Below are 26,321 nucleotides of genomic sequence, written 5' to 3'. Positions count from 1 at the left end.
GGTATTGGACATAGAAGCTTGGGCCTTGCACGTGCTACACCTCCAGCTTGGGGATGTGATTTCCACAGAGAAGCTCATTGTGATTGGGAGGTTATTATAGAAGCAGAGTGTGTGGAGTCCAGGTTAGGAGACCCTACGGATGTTCCCTTTGTTTTCTGGTGCCAGACTTCCACGGCATGGGAGATATGACAACAGGAGGGCTGGAGGGGATATGGGTCTCCATTGAGGTAGTCTCCCATTCCCCTCTCTGTGAATTGCTAGACCCACTGCCCTGCCTCAGCCTGTATCCTTTCCCTGTGTGGACTACTGATCAAAAAGGGAGGGAGAGGAAACAGAGTCTGAGTTAGCATCATCAGTCTGGAAGGTGAAGAGAGAGATGCTCTGGAACTGTTTTCTTTCTTTCGCGGCTCCCCGTTTCTTCTTTGCCCTCCTCCTGCTGCGCAGCCGCCTCTAAGCAGCCCCCCTCCCTCGCAGTACCTTGCAACAGGCTCTGGAGATTGAGCTGCGCCTCGCGAAGCAGTTCCTCTACACTCGGGGGCCTGCCCGAGGAGAGGAACACGTTCACTGGCTGTCGCCATGACGACCTCGAGTGGGCAGTCGCTGTCGCATTTTCCCGACCCGAGTTAGCTGCAGCTAGGGAAGGAAAGAGTGAGTGAGAGCGCAGCCGCGGGAGCCAGTGGGCTCCCTCGGTTCCCGAAGGCCCGCCCCTGCGGGGGGCGCGCGTGGCTGCGCTTAAAAGGCGAGAGATCGCTGTCCGCAAGGTTTTTCCTCGACAGATCCTGCCGCAGTCCGTTCCCTCCCGCTCCGCCTGCTTCAGTCTGCTCCACCGCTGCCAGCATCTCAGCCGTGCCCTGTGCCTGCCGCCTCCAGGTCCCGCGCCGCTGCCCGCCCTCTGCGACCCCTGCTGCGAGGTAACGCGTCCGGGACCGAGCCCCTGTGGGTGTGGCCCGGGCTCGCTTGCGCCCCGTCGCCCCGTCGCCGCACTTTGGTCGCCTCCTGCGCCCCCCTCCTCATTTCGGCCTCCTCCCGCAGTCCCTATAACTCCCTGCCCCCAACCGCGGGACACTCAAAGCCCCAGGAACTAGTCACGATGTCAGAGGCGGCGGGAAATCTCAATAGCCTCCTCTTGGCGAATGTGGCCCTGCGAGAGGAGTTAAATGCTCTTCGAGGAGAGAATGCCCACCTGGGCCTGCAGCTCGGAAGAGCCTTGGCCGAGGTTAATTCCTTGCGGGGCTTCGTCCACTGGCAGGGGCCCATAGTGCCCGTCCTTGCCGAGGAGAACTTTGAGTTACTGCTCAGTGAGACCGATCCCGCGCCCGAGGAGGAGGTGCCTTTCCTGTGCTGGCCTCCTCCTCGCACAGATCCCGAGTATGTCTCAGACGATCTTTTGATTAACGTGGTCCAGGACTATACCAATCCCGACGGGTCCACTGACCCTCCTCTGTCACCCGGCCTGTCCCAGGCGGAGCTGCACTTCCCCGCGTCAAAGGAGCCACCCCTACAGGCCCTTCTGCCACCGCTGGAGCGGCCAGACATAGAACCCTTTTCAGGCGACCCAGTCTACCTGGCTGAATTTCTGATGCAGCTAGAGACTTTCATAGCAGATCACGAGGATCACTTCCCTGGGGGCGCGGAACGGGTGGCCTTTTTGATTTCTTTTTTCACAGGGGAAGCGAGAGACTGGGCTATCTCAGTCACTCAGGAAGGAAGCGCCTTGCACGACAACTTCCCGCGCTTCCTCGATGAAATCCGTAAGGAATTCTGTGGCCCCATCCCCTCACGCGTGGCTAAAAAGGCCATCCGTAAGCTGAAACAGGGAGACTGTACCCTGGGCAGCTATGCAGACGCTTTTCAATTCTTGGCCCAGTTCTTGTCCTGGGATGACTGTCGCCTCCAAAACCAGTTCCTCAAAGGCTTGTCAGAATTTTTCCGAAAGGAACTCTTATGGTCAACTGAAATGGCAGACCTGGATGAGCTGATTCTTGAGTGTGTGGAGATAGAAAGGAAAGTGCGTGTCCCCAAGCCGGTCCCACTCCCGGAAGTCCAAGATAGCTTCTGCCCTTTTGCTCCAGTTCTTAACGAGGATGAAAATGAAGGTGTGGAGTGCTATTGTGAGAATGAGGATGAGGGTGACGAGGCAGGCGGGCACAGGCTTTATCTGATGGACCAGAGGATGCACATGAAGGCTTTCTCACAAGAGCTGAGGGAGGAGGAGGAGGAAGAGGAGGAGGAGGAGATGAGGAGAGAGGAAGAAGAGATGGAGGATGAGGAAGATGAGGATGATGAAGAGGAGTATGAGGATGAAGATGATGATGAGGAGGAGGAGGAGGAAGAAGAGGAGGAAGAAGACAAGGAGGAGGAGATGAAGAAGAATGAGGATGGTGGTGAGAATAAGTATGAGGAGGAAGATGGAATTGAGGTTAGGGTCCTGGAGCTAGAACAGGAGCAAGGGAGGGAGGAGATCCAGCATGAACATGTGTATGTGCACGACTACACGCCTGTACACATGCATGCACTTGCTGCCCACCATCATGGCCTACATGGAGAGCTGGTAGAGATGGAAGAACCTGTCCTTGTTGACAGTTCAACCCAGACCGTTAGCTCTGCGATAGGCTTCCATGCTGAGAATTACCTGGGTATTTCACCTTCCATAATACATTCTAGCAGACAGAGGAACCAGAATGGAGTCCCACTTCTGGAGGGTCTTCCAGATACCAATTCTCCCTTCTACAGCTCACCACCACCACTGATTCACCATGCAGGTCACTTGGGGCAACACCAAATGCAGACACACCCCTCAGTGCTATTCTGCCTCACTCCTAGACAGGGGGGCCACCGAGCTCAAGGCCGAATTCGCGTGTGAATGCTGGGGTGAGTTGGCCACGGGGAACACACCCTTCTACTGCATCCCTTGCCCCTTGCCATTGCTGCTTTACCTGCCCCATCTACTGACCAGGCCTTAAGAAAGCTCCAGGCCTGAAGAACTCTAAGAAGACCTGCAGAATTCCAGACTGTTTTGCAACCACGACCAGAGAGTAAAATAGGCCCAACCAAGGCCATCTAGGAAAGGAGAAGTCACTGTCCTCTTGCCATGAACTGCTCAGTCCTCGCACAAGTTGGAGAGCAAGTGTCTGGGCCTGTTCTTGTCAATGCACTGGTCACCTTTGTTTTCTCCTCTAGTGGTCCCCAGTCGTCGCCTCTCCTGTGTGTCTTTGCCCTGTGTGCTACAGTTTTATCCTGACAGGCTCAACAGGACTTCACCCAATGCCTCACTGATCTGCCCCAGTGACCTAAAGGGCAGGCTACATTAAACTCTTGATGCCACTGAGGCTACTTACTGGACAATGAGTAGGATGGCAGCAAGAAATATATACTTGCCTTGTTTCCAGCAGAAGGGCCTGAAAGGGGAGTGTGCACCTAGTGCAGGGAGAACATAAAGCCACGCGTGCAATGGACCGCTTGACCGAGATTTGCTCTCTCTGGCTGATGGTGGCAAACTGACTCCACTTTGAGTGCTGGGTTGACCTTCCCTCAGACTCCTGCACCAGGACACTCAGAACAGGCTTTAGCCCCCTTTCCCCTTAAAGGATTGCTGGGGGGGGGGGAGAGGGGGAGGCAGAGATGGCAGCAGCGCCACAACTCAGTTTGACATCCTAAGGAGTGAATCGCTTTAGGAACCTGGCCCTTCTGGCCCAGCTCGAGGCCTCTGAGGAGACTGTGTCCTCAAGGCTGTGGAGGTGGCACTGCTGGCCTGCTCTAGAAGCCCCTCTGACTCTGCGGAGTTCTCAGTTCTGAAAGAAGAAAACAGGGCCAGCTCCTTAGAGACTGCACCCATGCAGCGCGGCTGCCCAGCACCTCCATGGCTCTCACACGAGGGCCTGTCTCTCCCAGCCAGGCCTGTTGCTGAACTGCAGTTAGCCAGCATGGCTTAAGGGCTCACTGCCTCCTACACACTCCAGGGGCTTCTTGGGCACACATTCAGGTGCCCTTAGAAAGAGACCTGCTGTTCAGTGTGGGTCCAGAAAGTACTGCTTCTCCAGTGAAAACCACACATGTACTCTATCAGTTCTGGCCACAAAATGGCAGCCCAATTCACTGCTGGCCTAGCTTGTCCAAGGACACTGAACTTGCTGCACAGTGCCTGGTAGCAGGGCAAGCGCAGCCCCAGGGTCTGTGGCCAGCAGGAAGGACACTGGAAATGAAGTATGTTCCTCACTGGAGTCTGAAGAGGAGAACCCAGCCCTAGAATCTGACCTAAGACCAGAGGAAGGAACCTGGGAAGAGGAGTCTTAGGCAGACCTAGTCCTCAGACTGGTTTAGGGTGAGATCTCTATTCATCAGCCAAAGGTAAGGTGCCTTTTTGCTTTATTACTTTTGTTTCTTAGCCTGAGATCCGTGGGATCGGGTTCCTATAACCTGTTGCTACCTTTTACAATGGTTCCCTCCAAGAGAAGAGTTAGCATATAGTCATTATGGAAAATGTGGGAAGCAGAGACCACTTTAAGGACAAGATATCCCCTTGGCACACACGCAGAATCGCATCACACAGAAGCATCATTTGCTCGTTTCTTTCTAGTGGGTTCTCACTGCCTTTTCTCAAAGCTTAGGTCAGCCTGCTGGAGGGCCAGCAGTAGGCCTGAATGGCTGTCATCTGTGTAGCATGGAATCATTTCACCCCCTGAGCTGTTAGACATTTATGTTGTGTGGCTTCCCCATTCCCACGAGGGCAGGAGTAAAGAACCATGTGAAGACTTTGTTCTGTGTCTGTTTTTCCAGCTTATTTCCTCAGGCGAGAGTTCCGGAAGGGAAAACACCACTCTTCGAAGCTATGGACCCTGTTTGCTGATGTCAACATGCTGGTCATGCTGCCTGTGTGCTTGTGGAGAAGTGCAAAGGGCAGGTGCCTTGTACCTCAAATTCCAGAGACCTCCTTGGCACAGGCCTTGCCTGACCCCGTAATGCATCTCACTCTGAACACGTGTAGCCTCAGCCAGGGAGAGCGTGCATGAGCAGGAAACTGGTTTGTAGGCCTCTGGGGGCAGAGGGGGCTTGGACTTCCTTTGACCTTTTCCCTTCTTTCCCAGATCTTCAATATTTTTTGTGATGTGACAGCTACAGGAGCTGCCCGAAGCTTTGAGTGCCTCCTTGGGTTGAGGGTGGGGGGTGGGGGGTGGGGGGTGGGGGATGGGGGGTGGGGGTGGGGGAATGCATGCAGGATATAAGGGTAGCCCAAGGACACCAGAGGCTTGGGAGAAACAAATATGTTACTGTCGTGATTGTTACTGTTGTATTATTGTGTTGTGAAGATAAATTGTTCTGTACGCTAAAGCTTTCTCTCCTCAATAAAAAAAAAAAGGGTGTGTAAAGATTGTGTCTGTCTGTTACCGAACGAACATAGATGGGGACCTGCGGTACTTACTTCCCAGACACCTTAGCTGATCTGTGCTAGCCCAAAGTCTGGAAATTCTCTTGGCAAGGAAGGTCCAGTAAAGAAGGAAGGAGGGTAGGCAGGGTGGAGAGGGAGGGCCCTTCCACTTTGGGACGCTAGATGGTGCTATGAGACTCCACTGAGCTAGCTGGAAACAAATTCCCAGAGCAGGCCAACCAGGGCCAGCAAGAGCTCCCTGCTTCTTTCTCATAGACTGTGAAGTCAGAAAAAACTACACCCCATTCTGGGACTCGCTCAGCCTTCTCAGAAATAAGTTCAGACATTTTTTTCCCCACTGAACCCCTACTACTTGTGCTGAACCCCTACTACTTGTGAGTGCTGGGCTAGGCACTTAGGGGTTAGCATTATCCTTCATCCTGAGAACCACCCTGGGCAGCAGGTGATTTATTATTTTCACCCTCTTCAAGTTAAGGATACAGGCTTAGAAGGCACTGCCCTGGAGGTGAAAGTGAGTGGCCTCTTCACAATCCTGTAGCTGTTGGTAGTCATCCCAGAACAGCTCCTCCCCGCCCCCACTCCAGCCATCCAGCTGTTTAACAAGCCAGGCCGGTCTCCTGATTCTGCCCTGCGATGCCTCCACATAGGATTCCCGTGGAGAAACAGTCCTAGTTACAGAGGCGTGTTTGCCTTGACCCTTTGAGAGGAAGAAAGGGAGGAGAACCATTTCACCAACATTGCATTGCTACAATCCAGGCAGGCAGTGGTGTCTTTTTGCTTTTTGAACTGAGGAACCTAAATCTCAGGAATCTTAGGTTCGATGGGGGCCTCTGGGTCAAGCATACTGCATCTGGGGGCTCCAGTCAGGTGGTGGTTCCGTTCCATAGAGAAGCCCAGCAAGGCTGGCCCAGTGGCACGTGCTGAGCATGTGCAGATTGTCCATTCTGGGGAAGGACGAGGCTATCCAGGCTGTGAGCTGTCCCCGTGAGCACCGGGACTCTTTCTAGAGCTTTAGGAGGTCAGACAGGGTACCCAGCAGCCCCGAGGTTTCTCAGAAGGTTGCAGGTGGGGGCAAGTGGGGTCAGTTTGTATAAAGACTAATGAGAGCAAGTAAAGGACAGCAGAAAAAAGGGTCTACTGTGTGTCAGTCCTGCGGGCTTCCGGGGCTGCCAGCAGCCCTCTTGTTGGCCACGCCCTCTTTGCTTGTTTACACTGTTGAGTTGACAGAACCAGCGCAGGGCATGGTACACAGCAGGCTAGCAGCAGCAGTTTGGTCCAGAACTGAAAAAGCAGGTGTATAAACAAGCCTCTGTGTGCAGAAGTAGAAGTGACTGCTAAGGCTACCTGTCGATGTCACGATGCTTAGAGGCCTAGAGGATGCCAACCTCTAAAATGAAAACGCAGTCAGGATTTAGGAAGGAGAAAACAACCCCTCCCGCCTTACACAAGCCTGAGTGTGGGAGATGTGGCTTGAAGAAGCTAGTGGGAAAGCTCACAAGAATGGGAACGGATGGGGCTCAGTGCACGCGGGCAAGTCGGTAGGGCGTCCAAAGACACCACTGCTTTTCTGGGTTGTTGCTGCCAACCCAAAGGTGGACAGGCCCTGCCTGGGATCCTGGACACCCAACCTAAGGGAACCTTGCACCTCACAGCAGCCATTTGTATGCCAAGAAAAAGGACCTGCCAGGAGAGAAGAAAGGAAGGAGGAAGTGGGGTAGAAGGATGGAAAGCATCTTGAGGCTTCCCAAAACCCTCTTCCCAAGAGATGGAGAAAGACGGAGAAGATTCTGCTGCCTGGGATACTGGCTTGGCTCTTCATTGTTTACTCAGTCTGACCTTTAAATGGTCTTTTTGTGAGGAAACAGATTTGAAAGTACACACAATTGGCTCAGGGTCACCCCAACAGTGTGATATCCAGAACCTGTGCTCTTAATCTCTACCACCGATAGAATCGATCTCTGTGATTCCTATTTCTGAAAAGCTTCCTAGGCAATTCTAATGCCAATCTAGCTGTGGGGACTAAGTAGCCCAGATGACATTTCCTGGCCAGTTTCCTCCCAGCCTTCCCATACAACTCCCAAAGCAGGCACCAGGCTGGAGATGCTAATATATAATTCTAATATATAGTACACGATTGAGAAATGTATGTAACAATGATTCTTCAGCATATACCATAGTCTGGTGTAAGTTCATCCCTCCCCCGAGGCCTGCCTCAGCTTCTAAGAGGGATGGTCCATAGGGTGGGTGCAGACATTTGGTTTGGAGAAGCTGGGCCTATCGATATGAAGCCTGTGCCCTCCATGGCCAAAACTGGCTTATGGGGCTCAGGAAGGGATGGCGTGGGTGCCTCCTGGGGATAAGCACCCAAGGAATGAGGTGGGAAACTCCCCCTACACAAGGACCTCCAGCTAGTATGTCCTGCATCTTGCCCAGACTAGGGAAAGCTCAGCGGGCCATCTCTCCCCAGGGACCCTGGGCAGAAACACAAAGCCTAGAGTTCTCAAGTTGCCTTGGTAACAGGGGATCTTCTTGGAAGAAAACAGTTTCTTAAAGGCTTAAAAGGGTGGCTATTTCCTCTGCCAGTGAGCAGGCCCTGACCTGTTCCCTGCACCCCCTCCTCTTCCTGCCTGCCACACACAGATGTAGAAGAGGGGCCTCTTGCTCCAGCAGCCCTCCTAATGGGGGATGGGGGTAGGGTGGGGACTGGGAAGTGGGGCCCTGGATGTTAACATGAGAAAGGTTAAAATGGAATGTGTGAAGTGCTGGGGAGAGGCTTAGCTCACAGGACCCGCACATAGCCAAAACAAGGGGGGCCAGTTCCCTTGTACTCCTTTCTCCCCACTTAGGGCACACAAACGAACCCTGGCTGGGGAACGGACTAAGCCAGACAACCTAGCCTGTCCAGACCGTCCACCTCCTCAGCTGAGTTCTCATCTCTTCCCTGGACCACTGTAGCTCCTTGCTGGTTTAACCAGCCCCTAATTTCTGCTCCTACTAATCAACCCACTTTCCATGTATCTGAGGTGGTGTTACGGTTTGTGTGTGTGTGTGCGTGTGTGTGTGTGTGTGTGTGTGTGTGTGTGTGTGTGTGTGCGCGCGTGCGCGTGCACATGCACATGTGCACAGACACACGTGCTGTTTTGAACTTACAAATCTCATCCTCAATGACTCTCCTTCTGGAGAGGAGGACTCCTGGACCTGATTCTGACATTCTTTTCTGTCTGGTCATAAGGTAGGCATGCCCACTCATCTGCCCAGCCGTATTCCTTCCTTCTAGCCTGTCCTATCTCCAGACATGTCGAATCACTTCCTTCTTCTCCTTACATACCCTTTCATGCCTCTGGGCCTTTGACCATCCCATTCTTCTGCTTTAAAAACTCATAAAACATTCTGGATGCAATGACATGACCCTACAGTCTTAATTATATGGGAGGCTGAGGCTGGAGGATTGAGCCCAAGAGTTCAAGACCAACCTGCACACTATAATGAGAACCTTCTGAAGAATGAGGGAAGGGAAGAAAAGAGGGATGGAGGAAAAGGAAAAAGGGAAAGGGGAACGGTGTAGGATTTACAAGCGTTCTTGGCTCCACTCCAGCGGCAATCTGCTCAGCTCCAAGATGACTTCATGAAATCACCTCTGCTCCCAAACAGCCCTGCCCTTCTCAGTTCCTCCTTGCTGAACCATGAGCCTGGAGCTCCACTTCAGAACAAGGGTGTTCTGGTTGCAACATGAGCTTATTGCTGTGGGGCTGGAGCAGTGGGAGAGCGTGGGCTTTCGCCCGCCCCCCCCCCCCCCCCCCCCCCGGAATACAGATGCTGCATTAGAAGTAGCCTTTGGAAGGAGGACTGGCCCCTTAGGTCTGGATGCTGTTGTGTGCATATGAAGCTGGGAGGTCCCTATAAAAAGCTGGAGGGGGGACAATAGGGACTGGAACCATGTAAGCAGGAGAAGGGCTATTCTAATGAGAAATTCATGCCCCTCCCTTCTGCCATCAGACTTCGGAAACAATGAACCCCAAAGAATTCAAAATTTCCCAGGAATCCCAGAAGGGAAGGGCTGAAGCCCTGGTGTCAGCCAGAGCAGGAACCTGCCTCCCAGCAAGAGTTCTGACAACTTATCAGACCAAGCTGCAGGACAGACCAGGGCCCAGACTGTAATGGGTCAGTGATGACTCCCCACGTCTGTAGCCCCAAATATGGACTTGGACTCGCTGTTCCTCTTCTCAATGTGGCCACACATTGAAAACCACTTTTATCTGGTTTTCATTATTTCTTCTCTCTTTAATTGGTATATTGAGGACAGGGAGCAAAGACTAGCTTCTTCAGACTGCCAGGCAGCCAGCTGCTCCTCCTCAGCTGAGCTCCTTGGCAATGTCCATCATCTCTCTGAGGGCCATGACCTCCTCTCACTCTGTAGTGAAGAGTGGCCTCCACTGGGCTTAAGGTTTACAGACTTAGCCTTGAACTCGGCCTCTGCCGTTCTTGCGATGCATACCCTCGAGTTGATCACTGTGTTTTTCTAAGTCTTGCTTTCTCTTTTCTAAAAATGGAGGCAATAATAGAACATATTAATGAGCTCACTGATAGGAACCAGGAATGATGATAATAGCCAATACCTAGTTAGCACTGACCGTGAGTCAAACCCGAATGCTTTACATTTATTAATCATTACAATATTCCCATGAGTAGTGCTACTGGCCCTGCTTTGGTAGATTAAGACACATGGCACAGAGGTGAAGCTAACCAGTGTCTAACATTAGTCTGCAGACAGGCAAAGTTGTGTGGTTCAGAAATGAAGCCCCAGAGAGCTGGGCATGGTGACACACACCTGGAATCCCAGCACTGAGGCAGGTGGATGGCAAACTCTAGGCCAGACTTGGCTACCTAGTAGGACCCTGTCTCAAGAAAATCAAAACAATGACACACCAGGACTCAGGCATGGCGGCTCATGCCTTTAATCCAAGCACCTGGTAAGCTGAGGCAGGACGACCTCGAGTTCAAGGCCAGCCTTGGCTATATAGTGAGACCGCCCCCTTCTAAACAAACAGGCGAAAGCACACAAACACGAAAACCAAACAACAAAAGCAGGCCCAACGAGCAGAGTTGCTCTAAGGTCTAGGGTAGGTCTTAAGCTTTCCCAAGTCACATGTGGACTCCTCTGGCAGTTCAGCAACCTGGATCCTTTCCCAAAATTACCGTTTTAAGAAATATTCTTCCTTTCCTTACATGCACAAAATAAAATAAAATATGTAGTATGACAAAGGAGATCAATCATATGAGACCGTCATTTTTTTAAAATCATTTTGTGGTCCAGTTCTATCTCTAATAACAGATTAATCATAGGGCTTAGTGGCAAGTCTAGAGATTAGAGTCTGGTGTTTTCTGAGATGTAACAACTGTATCATGATATGAAAACAGTTGTGATTTCTGTTGGTGAGAAAAATCCTGATTCGGCTAATATTCTTGTTGCTAACATTCTGTTCATGATGAGGGGAGAAAAGATCAAATTGTTTTTCTACCCCAGTTCTCAGATCTCCTAAATTCTACTTGTAGACTCACTAGAGATCCATGGAGTTAACATTAAAGAGTCCTGCCTGCCAGAGGGTATCAGAGGGAAGACAATGGCTGCCCTGTCAGCTGTGGGGACAAGCTGCGGTTGGCAGAGGGACAAGTGTGTGGTTTCTCTTTCAAGAACTGTTTACAGAAATCATGAAGTCTGGCAGCTCCCTCTTCCTCTTGGTCCTGAGTCAGCAGCCCGGGGTGGGGCTGTGACTGTCACAGTTGCTTTAGGTTTCTAGCTCACCACACACCCATCCTAGAGAGTTGATTCTTTTTTTCTCTTTTTTTCATTTTCTCACCAAGGAAGTGTTGGTGGTGTTTGCTTTGTCTTAAAATGAAGACCTGCTTGCAGGAGACACAGATGTTTCATTAGTCTGGAAGTAATCTAGAAGTAGACATGTTATCAACTCTAACCACATTTTCTGTACTCATGAATGCTTTACCCTAGCACCTGGGCCAGACTTGGGACATGCAGAGAAAAGGGGAAAAATTACCAACTGGGTCAGTCACCCTAGAGCATCAGTCAGAATCAGCCCTTGCCCTGTATCTCAAACGCTTTTTCCTGCCTTCCTGAGTCTCCCACCTGTCATCTGAGTCCCTGCCAACCAAGACAGCACAGTCCTGGGCACTGTGACCAAGAAGACGTATGGTCAGACCAGTAGGAGGCCTTCCTTGCCTCAACTCCCATTCAGGACACAATGTAGACGGTGCTCCATATGATCAAGCCCCAGGCCTATCTACGAGGCTTTGCTTGAGAGTCCCTGCTGTTAGAACCTCATGCCTTAGGCTCTGTTCCAGGCCCTCACACTTACTCAGAAATGAGCCACTTGGGCTGAGGGCCATGTACTAAAAAGCTGCAGCTTCATTCCCACAGTGAGAGGTAGAACTGTGACAGCTCTGTGCACCATAGCCACTGGTTACTAAAGACACTAGTGCAGAATAATCTGCCTCCATTAGCACAAGGAACAGAAAAGTTCCTTGGGGTTCAGGCTGAAAGCTACATAAGCAAGAATGAGGAGACTTACTTTCTTGCCTGTAAAGGACATGCATATGCATTTTTTTTTTTTTTTTTGGTTTTTCGAGACAGGGTTTCTCTGTGTAGCTTTGTGCCTTTCCTGGAACTCACTTGGTAGCCCAGGCCGGGCTCGAACTCACAGAGATCCGCCTGGCTCTGCCTTCCAAGTGCTGGGATTAAAGGCGTGCGCCACCACCGCCCGGCTGCATATGCATTCTTAGATGTTCAAACACAGGCAGAAGGAGGCCAAATGGGATTTCAAAAACTCTTGGTTAGACTGACCAAGAATAAGAGACAGAAGGCTCTCAGTAACTAAACCTCAGAAGTAAACATGGGGATATTGCAATTGGCCTTATAGAAGCAAAAGGAATAGGCAGGAAGAATCTGTGAACAGTTGTATGCCAAAAAGACAACCTAGATGAAATACTAAATTCCTAGAAAGACATAAACTGTCAAAAATGCCTGAAGATGAGGCCACCAATATGTCCCAGCAGATAAAAGTGTTTGCTGTGCAAAGCTGATGACCTGACTTCTATCCCTGGAGGCCATGGTAGAAGGAGAGAATTGACTCTAGAAAGTTGTCCTCTGACCTCCACATCTTGTAGTGGTTTGAATAAGAATGGCCCGCATAGGCTCATATACTTGAGTGCTTACTCATCAAGGAGTGGAACTGTTTGAAAAGATCAGGAGGTGTGGTCCTGTTGGAGGAAGTGTGTCACTGGGGTGAACTATGAGGTTTCAAAAGCCCATGTCAGGTCCAGTCTGTCTGTCTCCATCTTTCTCTCTGCTGCCTCCAGATTAGGATGCAAAGCTCTTAGCTACTGCTCCAGAGCCATATGTGCTGCTGTGCTCCTCACCGTGATGACAATGGACCAGTCCTCTGAAACTGTAAGCAAGCCTCCAATTAAATACTTTCTTTTATAATCTTGGTCATGCTGTCTCTTTATAGCAATAGAACAGTGACTAAGACACACATGCTCTGTGGCATGCTCATGTCTGCACTTACACACACACACAGTACTGAAAAATAAAAAAAATTAAAAGTGACTAAAGTAATAGAAACTTCAAATAATCTTATAATAACTAAAGAGACTAAGTTACCTGTGGTGATATACTGTGTATCCTATTAAACTTTGACTGAAGATCAGAGAACAGAACAAGCCACTAGATTAAACATAGAGGCCAGGCAGTGGTGGCACACACCTTTAATCCTAGCACTCGGAAGGCAGAGATCCATCTGGATCTCTGTGAGTTCAAAGCCACCCTGGACTACATGAAATTGACTCAGTCTAGGAGAAAAAACAGCTAGGTAGTGGTGGCACACTCCTTTAATCCCAGTACTAGGAAGCACACACATGCCTTTAATCTTGCACTAGAGAGGTTAAGACAGGAAGTGATATTGTGGAAGGAGAAAGTAATATAAGGCGCGAGGAGACAGAACTAGAAGACTTTTCAGTAGAAGCATCCCTTTCAGCTAGAAGCCCTTTCGGCTGGAGCTCTTTCAGGCTGAGGAGTAGGTGAGGTAAGAACTAGTGACCCTGGCTTGCTCTGCTTCTCTGATCTTTCAGCTTTCACCCTGATATTCGGCTCTGGGTTTTTATTAATAAGATCTATTAGAGTTTGTGTTACAGCTACCTACAAAGAAAAGCCCAGGGAGCTGGGAAGATGGCTTATTGTTGCTCTTGTAGAGGACCCAGGTTCATTTCCTGGCACCCACATGGCAGCTTAGGTCCAGGGAATCTAACACCCTCTTCTGGCTTTCATGAACATTGCATGCATGTGGTGCACAGACTTACTTACATGCAGGAAAGGCATTCATACACATAAAATACAATTAAATAAATCTTTAAAAAATGAATGGATAAATAAAATGTAGTATATATACACAAAATGGAATTTTTTAAAGAAGAAAAGGCCAGAAACATATGGATTCACTGGTGAAGACTACCAAATATTTAAAGAGAACACCAATTCTTTATAAACTTTTTCAAAATATTGATGAGAATGTAACACTTTTCAGCTTATTCCATTAGGCCAGTACTACTCTGACACTAATACCAACAATAAACAACACAAGTACAGACCATCATCTCTTATCAATCTGAATGCAAAAATTCTCAATGAAATATTAGCACACCAAATCCAGTAATATATGAAAGGAATCATATACCACTACCAAGTAGAATTTATCCTAAAAATGATTGTTTTAACATCTGAAAATCAAGTAATGCATCATATTGATAGAATGAAAAACAAAATCATTATCAATCTCAGAAGGTGTGGTGATATATTATGTATTCTAATAAACTTGCCTGAAGATCAGAGGACAGAGCCAGCCACTAGATTAGACATAGAGGTCAGGCAGTGGTGGCACCCACCTTTAATCCCAGCGCTTGAGATCTCATGTCTTTGCTTGGGAAGCACACATGCCTTTAATCCCAGGAAGTAATATGGCAGGGCAGAGAAAGATATATAAGGCGTGAGGAAACAGGAACTCACTCTCTTTAGGTTGAGGATTTCGTAGAGGTAAGAACTAGTGGCTGGCTGCTCTGCTTCTCTGATCTTTCAACTTTCACCCTGATATCTGGCTCTGAGTTTTTTATTAAAAGACCATCTAAGACTCGAACAACAAAAAGGCACAAAAAATGATTTGATATTAAAAAAATTCAATATCCTTTCATGATAAAAGCATGCAAACAAACTAAGAATAGACAAAAGGCATGTAAAAGAAACTCACAATAACATCACTTTTAATGTGTTGAAACACTGAATACATTCCCCTAAGATCACAAACAAGAGCAGGGTGTCTACTCTTTACTACTTCCATTCAACATTATACTGGAGTGTGGTGGTGGTTTGAACGAGAAATTCTCCTCACAGACTCATGTATATGAACACTTGGTCCCCAATTGGTGATGCTGTTTGGGGAACTTATGGAACCTTTGGCATCACTGGCGGTGGGCTTTGGGGGTTTTATGGCTTCACCCCACTTCCTGTTCCAACTGTCTGCTTTCTTTATACAGACGAAATGTAATCTCTCTGCTTCCCCACTATTATGGACTTTATCCCTCTGGAACTATAAGCTAAAATAAATCCTTTCTTCTTTGAGCTGCTTTTGGTCATGGTATTTTATCATAGCATCAGAAAAGTAACTAATACATACAGGTTGTAACCAGAATGATTAAATTAAAAAATTAAAATACATACAGATTGGAAAGGAAGAAGTAAACTAAATTTCAAAGATGACATGATCTCATACATGAAAGAGTCTAAGAAATCCACTAGAAATCTATTAAAAAATAATGTGTTGATAAGATTGTAGCCTATGAATCATATAAAAATGTAATATTATATACTTGTAATACAAACCTGAAATGAAATAATAAATAAATCAGGAGTGATAGTGTAAGTCTATAATCCCAGCTATTCAAAAGGCGTTCACAGGAAGATATCAAGTCTGTGGCTAGCCTGGGCAACTTCATGAGACCATGTCTCCAAATAAAATTTCTAAAAAAAAGACTTAGGTCTGTAGATCAATGGGAGAGCTCCTGCCTGGTATATACAAGGTTCATTTGACATCCAATGCTGAACCCTAGTCAAAAAAGAAACCAGTTCTCTTTACAACATCATCATGGAAAAAGAAAGCAATGTGGGCTAGAGAGATGACGTGATGGGTAAAAGCCCGATGACCTGACTTCCATGCCTGGAATACATGTCAAAAGCCGGTGTGGGGGTCAACATCTACAAAGTTAATACTCCTACAGAGACACGGGAGGCAGAGACAGGAGAATCACCTGGAAACTTGTGGGCTAGTTATCTTGGAATTTGCTGTTCAGCAACAGAAACAAGATGAAAGGAGAGAACTGACTCCCAAAAGTTGTCCTCTGAACTTCACATGTGCACCACAATATGCATGTACCTACCTACCCTCTCCACCACCACCACCCACCGTGCACGCGCGTGCGCGCATGCACACACACACACACACACACACACACACACACTCACTCACTCACTCACACAGGTGGGGGTGTTGAGACAGGGTTTCTCTGTGTAGCCTTGATTGTCCTGGAACTCTATCTGTAGACCAGGCTGGCTTTGAACTCACAGAGATCCACCTGTCTCTGTCTCCCAAGTGTTAGGATTAAAGGCGTGCACCACCATGCCTAGCTGTAAATATATTTTTTAAAAGAATAAAGAACCTGGGCCTAACCGGTGGCGGTGGCACACACCTTTAACCTCAGCACTCCAGAGGCAGAGGCAGATGGATCTCTGTGAGTTCAAAGCCAGCCTGGCCTACAGACAGAGTTCCAGGACAGCCAGAAATACACAGAGAAACCCTGTCTCGAATCCTGCCCCCCCAAAAAAAAGCCAGAACCTGGACTTGTTTCAAGCCTGCAACTCCAGCTACTGAGGGGGCTACAGCAGAAGGGTCTCAGGTTCAAGGCCTGCCTGGGCTACAGAATGCGGTCAAGTGCAGCCTGTAGAATTTAGTGAGACCCTATCTCAAAATAAAAGCACCAGAAGAGGTCTGGGAAGACGCTGAGGACGTGGCTCAGGTGGTAGAGAGCCTGCTTAGCATTCATGAAGCCCTGGGTTCAAACCAGCTTAGTGCCACACGTCTGTCTTTCCAACACTAGAGAAGTGGAGGTAGAATGATCAGAAATTCAAGTTCATCCTTGACTACACAGTGAGTTCAAGTCTAGGCTAAGATACATAAGACTTTTCCTTTAAAAAATTAAAATAGAGCTGGGCATGGTGGTGCATGCCTTTTATCCCAGCACTCAGGAGGCAGAGCAGGCAGATCTTTATGAGTTCAAGACCAGCCTGGTCTACAGAGAATTAAAATAAAACAGAGGGGTGAGAATATTTGCTCAGTGGTAGAGCACTTCATCAGCATGCATAAGACCCTAGGTTCAATCTGTAGTACCAACATCTCCTCTCCAAAAACAATAAAACACATAGAAACAAAGTTAATGAAAGAGGTGCAAAATTTGTATATTGAAAACTACAAAACATGGAAAAGACAGCTTTGAAAGCAAGCAGAAAGATATGCCATGATTATGGATCAGAATACTTAATATTATTAAAATACTACCCATATTGGTATACAGACACAACACAATTCTTATAACACTTCCCTTTTCTTTGTAGAAAATTGACACAAGGATCCTAAAGTCTACATGGAAATTCAGGTGGCCCAAAGTTGCTAAAACTTGAAAAAGAACAAAGTTGCAGGACTTATTTGCTGATTTTAAAACTTTATACAAGTTTTTGATAATTAAAATCTTAATTATCAGACTTCAAATTAAATAGATAAAACAATATAACAGAATCGAGAGTCCAGAGACAAGCCTACTCATCTATTACTAATTGACTTTGGCACAGGTGCCATTTCCATTCAATGGGAAAGTCTTTTTCACCAAGTGGTGTTGGGGCAACTGGCTAGGTGAATGCAAAAATGTGGAACTGGAATCCATTCTTATGTACACACAGAAGTAAATCCAAGTATATCAAAGACCTATACATAGCAGCTAAAACTACAAAACTTAAAAGGAAACATAGGTATCAATCTTGGCCTTGGATTAGATCACGGCTTCTTAGATATGACAATGAAGGAACAATACAGACAAATTGGACTTCATCAAAGTTTAAAATTTTTTGTTATAAGTAATTCCATGTGGAAAGTAAAAAGACACCCTACAGCATCTGAGAGAATATTTGCAAGCTATGTATATGGTAAGAGACTTGCATCTAAAATGTGTAAGTGTCTCTTATAAATCAATGAGATAAATAATTCAGATCAAAAATTGGCAAGGGATCTTAAAAGGTATTCTCCAAACAAGGTACACAAATAGCCAATAAACACATGAGAAGATGTTCAACACACAATCATTAGGGAAACAAATAAAAAAATACTACTTTGCATCCACTAGGATAGCTATAACAACAACAACAACAACAACAACAACAACAACAACGATGATGATAATATAATCAGATACATGTTAGTTAGGATGTGGAGAAACCAGTACCCTCACACATTGCTGATGAATCTACTTTGGAAAACAGTCTTCCAAAATGTTAAACAGAGTTACCACATGATACAACACTTTTGCTCCTAGTAATATACCCAAGAAAAATGAAAATATATGCCCACATAAAATCTTAAACATGGATGTTAATAGCTGAACTATTTACTCTAACCCCAAAGTAGAACAATGCAAATGTTCACCAACTGGCGAGTAGGTAAACCAATCAATTATACAATAAAAAGTTCTCCATCGACAAAAATGAATCAAGTACTGATACATTCTACACTATGGATAGACCTTGAAAACACCAAGCTATGTAAAAGAAGCCGGCTGCAAAAGGCCACAGAGTGAATGACCCTATTTTATGGTCTATTTTATCCAGAACAGGCAAATTCACAAAACCAGAAAATATATCAATGCCTGCCTAAGGCTGGAGAGAGGCTTAGGAGGAAATGGTGAGAGACTGGTAATGGGCACATTAGGGTGATGCTCTAAAATTGATAATGGTGATGGCTCATATTCTCCGAAGTTACTTTAGTGCAGTATAAACCCTACTGAATTGCACAACTGGAAAAGGGTGGATTATATGGCATATACACGCTTTGTCTCAAGAAAGCTGTTCTGAAACAAAACAAACAAAAAAACACAACCAAAAATGCCTTATAAAGCAGAAGTGTACCATAAAACCATACTGAAGCATCAAGACAAGGTGGGAAAATGTGACTGGGCAACTATGTGACAAGCTGCAAAATCCCTATGCATTGCAGTAGAGCCCAGACAGTGACCATATATTAGCAGGCACTGGGCCCACTAAGAATTAAAGTGTTTATTGGAATGCAAAGAAATAAACTTCAGAGGCAAACACCATACTAAACACTTATTAGCGTCTGTATTCTGGGGAGCATAGCTTAAAATTGACAGTTGGGGCAGGAAGCAGCATGGCTGGAGCTTCAAGCTCACCCCCATGCACCCCCACCCCAATCACCTAAGCTGGATCTTGGTCTTGCAATCAACTTTCTCGGCCCTATATCAGATTTCACAGCCCAATCAGGATGCTGGAACTTGTGGAAATGGAGTTGGCAATGAGGAGAGAGTCCACTGACCAGCTTTGAAAATTGAAATTTACTTGGGCTTTCTCAGGTAATTCAGACATCTCCACAGCAATCAATGAACTCGGACAGCTTCCAAGACCTCCCTGCATCTTAGACGGACTCTCTCTCCCTCTCTGCTGTTTCCAGCCCTTAGCCTCACATCCATTCCCAGCTGAACTTCCTGGACTAGCCACTCTCAATACTGGGGTTAAGCTTCCTTTGATGCAATAGATACTTGCTCACGCCTTTCTGCTTCTAAACTTAACCTTGAATTCCATTCTACTACAATGTCACCTGAGGAGCACAGATCCACTCTCCTGCCCTTAGGTAAGGATGAGATGCATGTATAGAAGTCATACCGCCCCAAGTCCTCTGCAGTAGTCTTGACTTCCACTCTGCCCATTGCTTGTTCATGAAGCATTATGCTTCTCTACTTCACCAGGGTATACTCATCAGAGTCTAAAGATATATTATCTCTAATCATGTTTTAAAAGTTTGTAAAGGTAGAAAGAAATCACTCATGTTCACCTTGTACACACGTGCATGTGAGCACACACACACACACACACACACACACACACACATTTATACATAAACACCATTACAATAATGATAGAATTTTACTCAGCAAATCACAGGAACTTTATGGTCCCCTTAGCATCACCGTCATGCTGAAGGCATATATATAAGAATCCTGTGAAGCACATGCTATTATTTCCCTCATGTTACAGATGAAGAAATTGAGACACTGAGAGGTCAGAGAGCTTATCCAAGGTCATACAGCTATGATCCAGGCTGCCTAGCACCAGAGTCTGTGTTCACAACTCCCTGGGGAAATGAAAGCACAGCATATTTAGCTATTTATTTATTATTTAGCACTTCCAGATACTCCAGCTGAGGGCTGGGACCCAGACATCTGTGTGCCTAACAGGTTCCCAAGGGATGTCGATGCTGTTGATGCAAGGACTATGAGAACCACTTGCCCTACACTATGATGCCTTGGACAGTAACACATCGCTCAGGGATACCTGGAACTCAAACAGGAGTGGCCGGGAGGGTGGCATAACTAAGCACCCACCCTCTCCTCTCATTCCCTCATCCTTTCAGGAGACCCATATCACAAGGAGGTCATCTTATTCGTGCCGGCCTCAGACACAATTAGCTAAATGTGATCCCATCCATTAAAGGGATTGATAAATCAGTCCCTGGCTGTGAGGCTGCTCCAACTGCTGCTGAATTAATGGCCATGCTGTCACTTGCCTGGTGCCCGCAGCCAATTGATCTCACAGGCAAATAAGATTAACTCAAGATTAACTCAGTTGGACTGCCTACAGCTTCCTCTGCCCCCCAAACGTGAGGAAATGCAGGCTTGTTCATGGTAGGAAAAAGAGCTGTCATTACAAAGGGAACCGTCTTGTAGAAAAGTAAGGGCTTTACCAAGTCAAGATCAGCTCCGGGGCCCGCTGACAGAGCCCAGCTCAGCAAACACTGATTGGTGAACACGGGTTCCCAACTGGCTCAGCGCTAACCTGAGGAAGATTTGTCCGTCTGCCCAAGAAACAAATGGTTGGCAAGTTTGGGCAGTTATGTTTCTAGAAAGAGGGGGGTGCCTTGGAGTTGGACATACCTAGCTTTGAGGCTGCCTCTACCTAACCTAGCTGGGGGAACTCCCTGAGCTTAGGTTTCCTCATCGGTAACTTCCAGAGAAGTTAAAGGATCATAGAGTCCAAGGTGGTGCCTGCATCCTGGGAAGCCATGCAGACCGGCAAAGATCGCTGCCCAAGGACATGCGTCTGAAGAGGGGTCAGTGCTCAGAGTGGTAGATGCAGTCAGGACTCTGAGTTAAACAATGTTTTTTTCAAAATCCCTTAGGTGTGGTTGCAGCTTAGTAGTAGGGAGCGTTCCTAGTATGTGTGAGGACCTAGGTTCAATCCTCAGCACACACATTCGCAAGAAAGGAAAGAAGAAAGGGAAGAGAGGAGGAAGGAGGAAAAGCAAGCAATACCTTCATGGAGGTCACCTCTGCTAGGCAGTGGGTGGTTTGAAAAGCTGCGCAGATCTTACCTGAGGGATAAATGATTACTCTGCCAATGATGGAGTTGCCCAAAGAAGGCATTTCATTATCTACCTGCTTTGAGGGTTGCTTTGTCTAATTGTGACATCGCCTTCTCCAGCAGCAAGCGACCAACTTAGGGCAACTCAGAGCATCCAGCTCAGTTCCAGAGCTTCCCCTGGCCTTGATAGGGTGTTGGAGAGGGCCTTGTTCTCACAGCACTGAGTTTATGGTAGCCCCTTGGCACACCCACTTTCCACAGACCAGGATCCCAAGAGCTTCCCCAACAGCCCTGCCCTCCTGTACTAATGGCAGCCTCAGAGCTGACTTGGCAGGGAGGGAGGTTCTTGGGGGTGAGATCTCTACCACTGACGGATGAGGGAGCCCTCTGCCACCTTCCCACTGCCTTTGCCTGCTAATAGTTTCCAGACAACTTCTCTTTAAAAATTTCTCAACTTTTCTACACAGAGAAACCCTGTCTCGAAAAAAAATTTTTTGTCAACTTTAAACTTATCTGTCATGCTTTTCTTTGTCTATTTCTTTCAAAACCAGCTTGTCACAGTTAGAGATCAAAGCAAACAGACTGAACGAGGAAAATCCTAATCTGACACGAGAGACAAGCACTGCTGATACATACCTTGGGTGTATCTTTCTGGAAGTTCTCCTGTGTCAAACCAAGATGTGGTGAGCATACTGTAAACATCACTCTGTGGTTTGCGCAGGCTCGCCCTTGCTACCATGATAAATATTTATTGCTTAGTTACCTTGTGAGAATTGAGAAGCCTGTGGGAAGTCAGTGTAGTGATATATCGTGTACCCTATTAAACTTGCCTGGGGATTGGAGGAGAGTCAGCCACTAGACTAGACATAGAGGTCAGGCAGTTGTGTGGCACACACCTTTAATCCTATCACTTGGGAGTCAGAGATCTGTCTGGATCTCTGTGAGTTCGAGGCCACACTGGGAACAGGGCCAGGCAGTGGTGGCATATGCCTTTAATCCCAGTACTGGAAAGCACACACACCTTTAATCCCAGGAAGTGACGACAGGGTGGAGAAAGGTATATAAGGCATGAGGAAACAGGAACTAGAGCAGTCAGCTGAGATCCTTTCGGGTGAGGACTCAGAGGCTTTTTCAGTCAGAGGATTCATGGAAACAGGATCAGTTGAGGAGTTGGCAAGGTGAGGTTGGCTGTGGCTTGCTCTGCTTCTCTGATCTTTCAGCTTTCACCCCAATATCTGGCTGTAGGGTTTTTTTTTTCCTATCTTAGATTCGAACAAGTCAGAGACCTCATCCAGCTACCACATGCATCCGGTGTGGAAACTGAAGTCCAGAAAGAGGAAAGGCTCTTCTTGGGTCCTACACTGAATGACCATGACAGAGGCTCCTCCCTAGCCACTGGAGACCACCCAGATTACCTTCTGACCTGGCCCTGAGCCTGTACCTTTTCAAATGTCTGAGTTGCCCAACAGGGTTGAAAGCAGGAAAGAAGCAGGAAGCACCATGGATATAAAAGTAGCGCAAGAAAATGAGGCTGGCCCACCAGAGTGCCTGGGTCCAGATCACCTCAAAGGGTTCAGTGCTCCACCCTCAGCCAGGAACCTAAGGCTAAGCATGGAGTCTCACAGGAGTCAGAAAGCTGTGGACAAGGGTCCCTCTCTGCTGCGGCCATCCCTTATTGGTCCCTTGTAGCTCTGCCTCCTGTCTGTTCCTGGCGCAGCAATCGAAGAAATTTTCTTCTTGAAATTCACTCAGGGATGAGGCGTGCATTATTCGGTATGACACCAAAAGCAAACACGAGCAACACAAGGTAAAGCGGGCTTCATCGAGGCTACAAACTTTTGAATTGCAAAGTTCACCACCAAGACAATGCAACGGCTTGCAGTAGCTGCGACTTCAGGGAAGAGACTGGCACATGGTCAAGGGGGCGGAAACTCCAGCACGGACGGGCGAGGAGGGGCTCAGGAAGTCCCACCCCTAGTTGAGGAGCTACAGGTAACTGATGGCTGCTACTGGAAGGACAGTCAATTTACTTTAGATGCAGCTCCTGATAGGCTGCCCATGATCCAGTGGACGCTCCTCCACCCACGTCCATACTGGCAGCACTATGTGGATTCAGTGGATTTAAAATAGGGCACATAAAAATGGGAGGGAAAAGCGGTGGAGGGGTAGGGGAGGAATTGGAAGGGAAATGGGGGTTGGATTTGATCAAAATCAATTATATGTATGTATGAAATTCTCAATGAATAGAAAGAGGGAAAAAAGAAAATTAAAGGGTAACTCAAACAATGATGAAAATATTTGCCAATCATGTATTTGATAAGGAATTTGTGTCTAGAGTATTGTCTATTTTGACAATTCAATAATAAAAAGGAAAGGCTGGAGAGATGGCTCAGCAGTTAAGAGCATTGGCTGCTCTTCGAGGACCCAGGTTCAATTCCCAGCACCTATGCCCTCTTCTGAGACCAGATTCATGTGGTGCACAGACACAGAGGCAGGCACAACACCCATAAACATAAAATTTAATAATAATAATAATAATAATAATAATAATAATAATAATAATAATAATAAAGGAAGTAACAGCTGGACATGGTGATGCAACTCTGTAATCCCAGTACTTGGGTTGCAGGAACAGGAGGATCATGAGTTTGAGGCCAGCCTGGGTGTATATAGGGAGTACCAGGCCGCCATGTGCAACAAGGTGAAACCTTATCTCAAATGACCAGTAAACACATGACAAGAAGCCCAAACTCCCAAACTCACAGGGAAACGCAAATGAACCACAATGGGAAGCATGTCCTAGCCTTTGGATGGCCAGCAACAGGAATCAGCAGATAACAAGTGCTGGGGAGGTAAATGGTGCAGCCACGATGGGAAACAGCCTGGTAACTCCTCAAATGACTAAACAGAGAGCTTACACATGGAATCTCCATATAACCCAGCCACCTACCCAAAGCATCTACCCAAAAGATAGGAAAACCTGGTGAGTGTTCTGAGCAACATTGTGTATAAGAGGCAAAAACTAATAAACCTCCTGTTGTGGTGTGAATGAGATGTCCCCCATAGTCTCAGGCATTGGAATACTTGGTCCCCAATGGATGACACTGAGAGGTGTAGGAAGTGCAGCCTTGCTAGAGGAAGTATGCCACTGGAGGCAGTCTTTGAGAGTTTAAAGACGCACACCTGCTACCTCCACTCAACATCATCGACTCTGACCCTCTGGAACCATAAGTCCAAATAAACTCTTCTATAAGTTGCCTTGGTCATGGTGTTTTATCACAGCAAATGTTCATCAAATGTTAATAGAGAAAGAAAAACAATGGGATCTTATTCAGCCATGAAAAGAACTAAGTGCTGCTCTATGGTATAACATATGGAAACCTTGAAAACATGCTAAGTAGCAGAAGTCAGTCGCAAAAGGCCCCGCATTGTGCGATTCTGTTTACATGAAGTGTCCAGAATAAGCAAATCCATAGAGACAGAAAATAAATGGGTGCTTGCCTTAAGGCAGGGGTGGGTGGAAGGGTTGGTACAAGTGGGAAGTGGCTGCTCATGAGTGAAATATGTCCTTTGGGGGATAATAAAATCTTCATCTCAAATGTGGTGACAGAAGCATGTATCTGGGAAGAATATACTAAGAACCATTGGATTGTATGCCTTAGGCAGGTGAGTTGTCTGGCAAGTGAAACCTATTTCAAGCTGTTAGTAAAGAAAAAGGCGAATCACATCCCATGGTTCCCCTCCCCGTTTCTTATCACACTATACTAAAATGCTAGTTCTCAGGATGATCCAGGGTCTGAGTGGGCTTGCCTCTGCTCCCTGCCCCCAACCTGACTTCACTGCTCACCACTCGTTTTGCTTGTACATTTCTCGTCACAGAGGCCTTCTTGCTGCTCCTCCAATACGCCAGGCCAATTCCAATGTTAAGACTTTGCATAGCTGTCCACTTTGCTGGAAACACCATTTGAACGTGCTCACACATCCCCTCAGGAAGGCTTTCTGTGATTTTGCTATGGCGTTCCCCGTCTTAATCACTCTAGCCACACTTTTCTTGACAGCACTTGCCGTCATTTGAAACTTTTCATGTTTATTGATTTCATTATTAAACTGCTTGCCTTACCCTGAGGCCAGGGGCCTTGTCTGTCTTGGTTGCCAGAGTATCCATAGCCTGAAGCACATAATAGATGCTCAGCAAATGCATGTTAGATGAACAAATGCATGGATTCCACTTGAGCTGTTTTTGAAAATACCCACTCCTTCTTCTGAGGAAGATAGCTTGACTGGTCAGAGTCCTTGCAGCCCTTCCCTGATACTAAAATGCTACCATTAAATGGCTGCTACAATTTCTCTCTCTCTCTCTCTCTCTCTCTCTCTCTCTCTCTCTCTCTCTCTCTCTCTTTCTCTCTCTTCCCAAGAAGGAGTCTTGCTATATAGCCCAGGCTGGCCCTCACCCCCCTCGATCTTGCCTGCAGCCTCCCTAGCGATGAGATGACGGTGTGCATCACCATGCTTAGTCCTGGAATCCTGCCAGTTAGCTTTTCATGGAGTTTACATCCCAGTCACACACCCAGCATCCTGGCTGCAGTCTTGGTCATCAGCACTGTGGTTGCTTGCTGACCTTTGTCCTCTCTACTGCCTAAGACCCTCCTGAGGGGAAGCGGCCATAATCACCATTTCTGGAACCCTACAGTACAATCCGGTGGTAGATACCCATGTGTTGGCTTATGTATGCTTGAGTATTCAGTACTGTTTCCTCTATAAGCTTGGTTATCTTTCTTCCCCAATCGGAGCCCAGGGTGGGCATACACCTGCCTGAAGGTACAGGTTTCCAAGCTTGCCTGAGCTTTAGAACCATCCGGGGACATTCAAGTACCCATTCTGAACCTCACATTTGACTTATTTGCTCTGAGTTGGGTTCAACAGGAACTGTATTTAAAAGCTCCCTAGGCAAGTCTTCAAAAGCATTTATTGGGTCTCTATTATATGTCAGGCACAAGACAAGCCCTGTGCATACATTATCTCTAATTCCCACAACACATTTTCATTGTAAAAATGAGACCGAGAGAGGTGCTATAAATTGCTCAGGTCACAGCTGGTAAACAATAGATCCACGTTGAAATTCAGGTCCCTCTAGCAGTTAATTTCCCAACCCACTCAGCAAAAGCAGATACAGTTTCAAGA

At 47.1% G+C, this 26,321-nt stretch overlaps 1 protein-coding gene across 1 annotated transcript; it reads left to right on the top strand.

Annotated features, from left to right (window-relative positions):
• The first annotated feature begins 486 nt into the window (after positions 1–486).
• Rtl5 (retrotransposon Gag like 5) lies at positions 487–5,139 on the top strand. Its single transcript, XM_059250689.1, has 2 exons — positions 487–4,347; positions 4,777–5,139. Exon 1 carries the CDS (start codon positions 1,091–1,093, stop codon positions 2,861–2,863), a length of 1,773 nt encoding a protein of 590 aa, XP_059106672.1. The 5' UTR covers positions 487–1,090; the 3' UTR covers positions 2,864–4,347; positions 4,777–5,139.
• The last annotated feature ends 21,182 nt before the right edge of the window (positions 5,140–26,321 follow it).

Source organism: Peromyscus eremicus, chromosome X, assembly GCF_949786415.1.
Source record: "Peromyscus eremicus chromosome X, PerEre_H2_v1, whole genome shotgun sequence".
Classification (NCBI taxonomy): domain Eukaryota; kingdom Metazoa; phylum Chordata; class Mammalia; order Rodentia; family Cricetidae; genus Peromyscus; species Peromyscus eremicus.
This window is presented reverse-complemented; position numbering and strand designations above follow the sequence as displayed.

Coding starts and splice junctions, on each gene's coding strand:
- Rtl5 (XM_059250689.1), top strand. CDS start 1,091: ATGTCAGAGGCGGCGGGAAATCTCAATAGCCTCCTCTTGGCGAATGTG.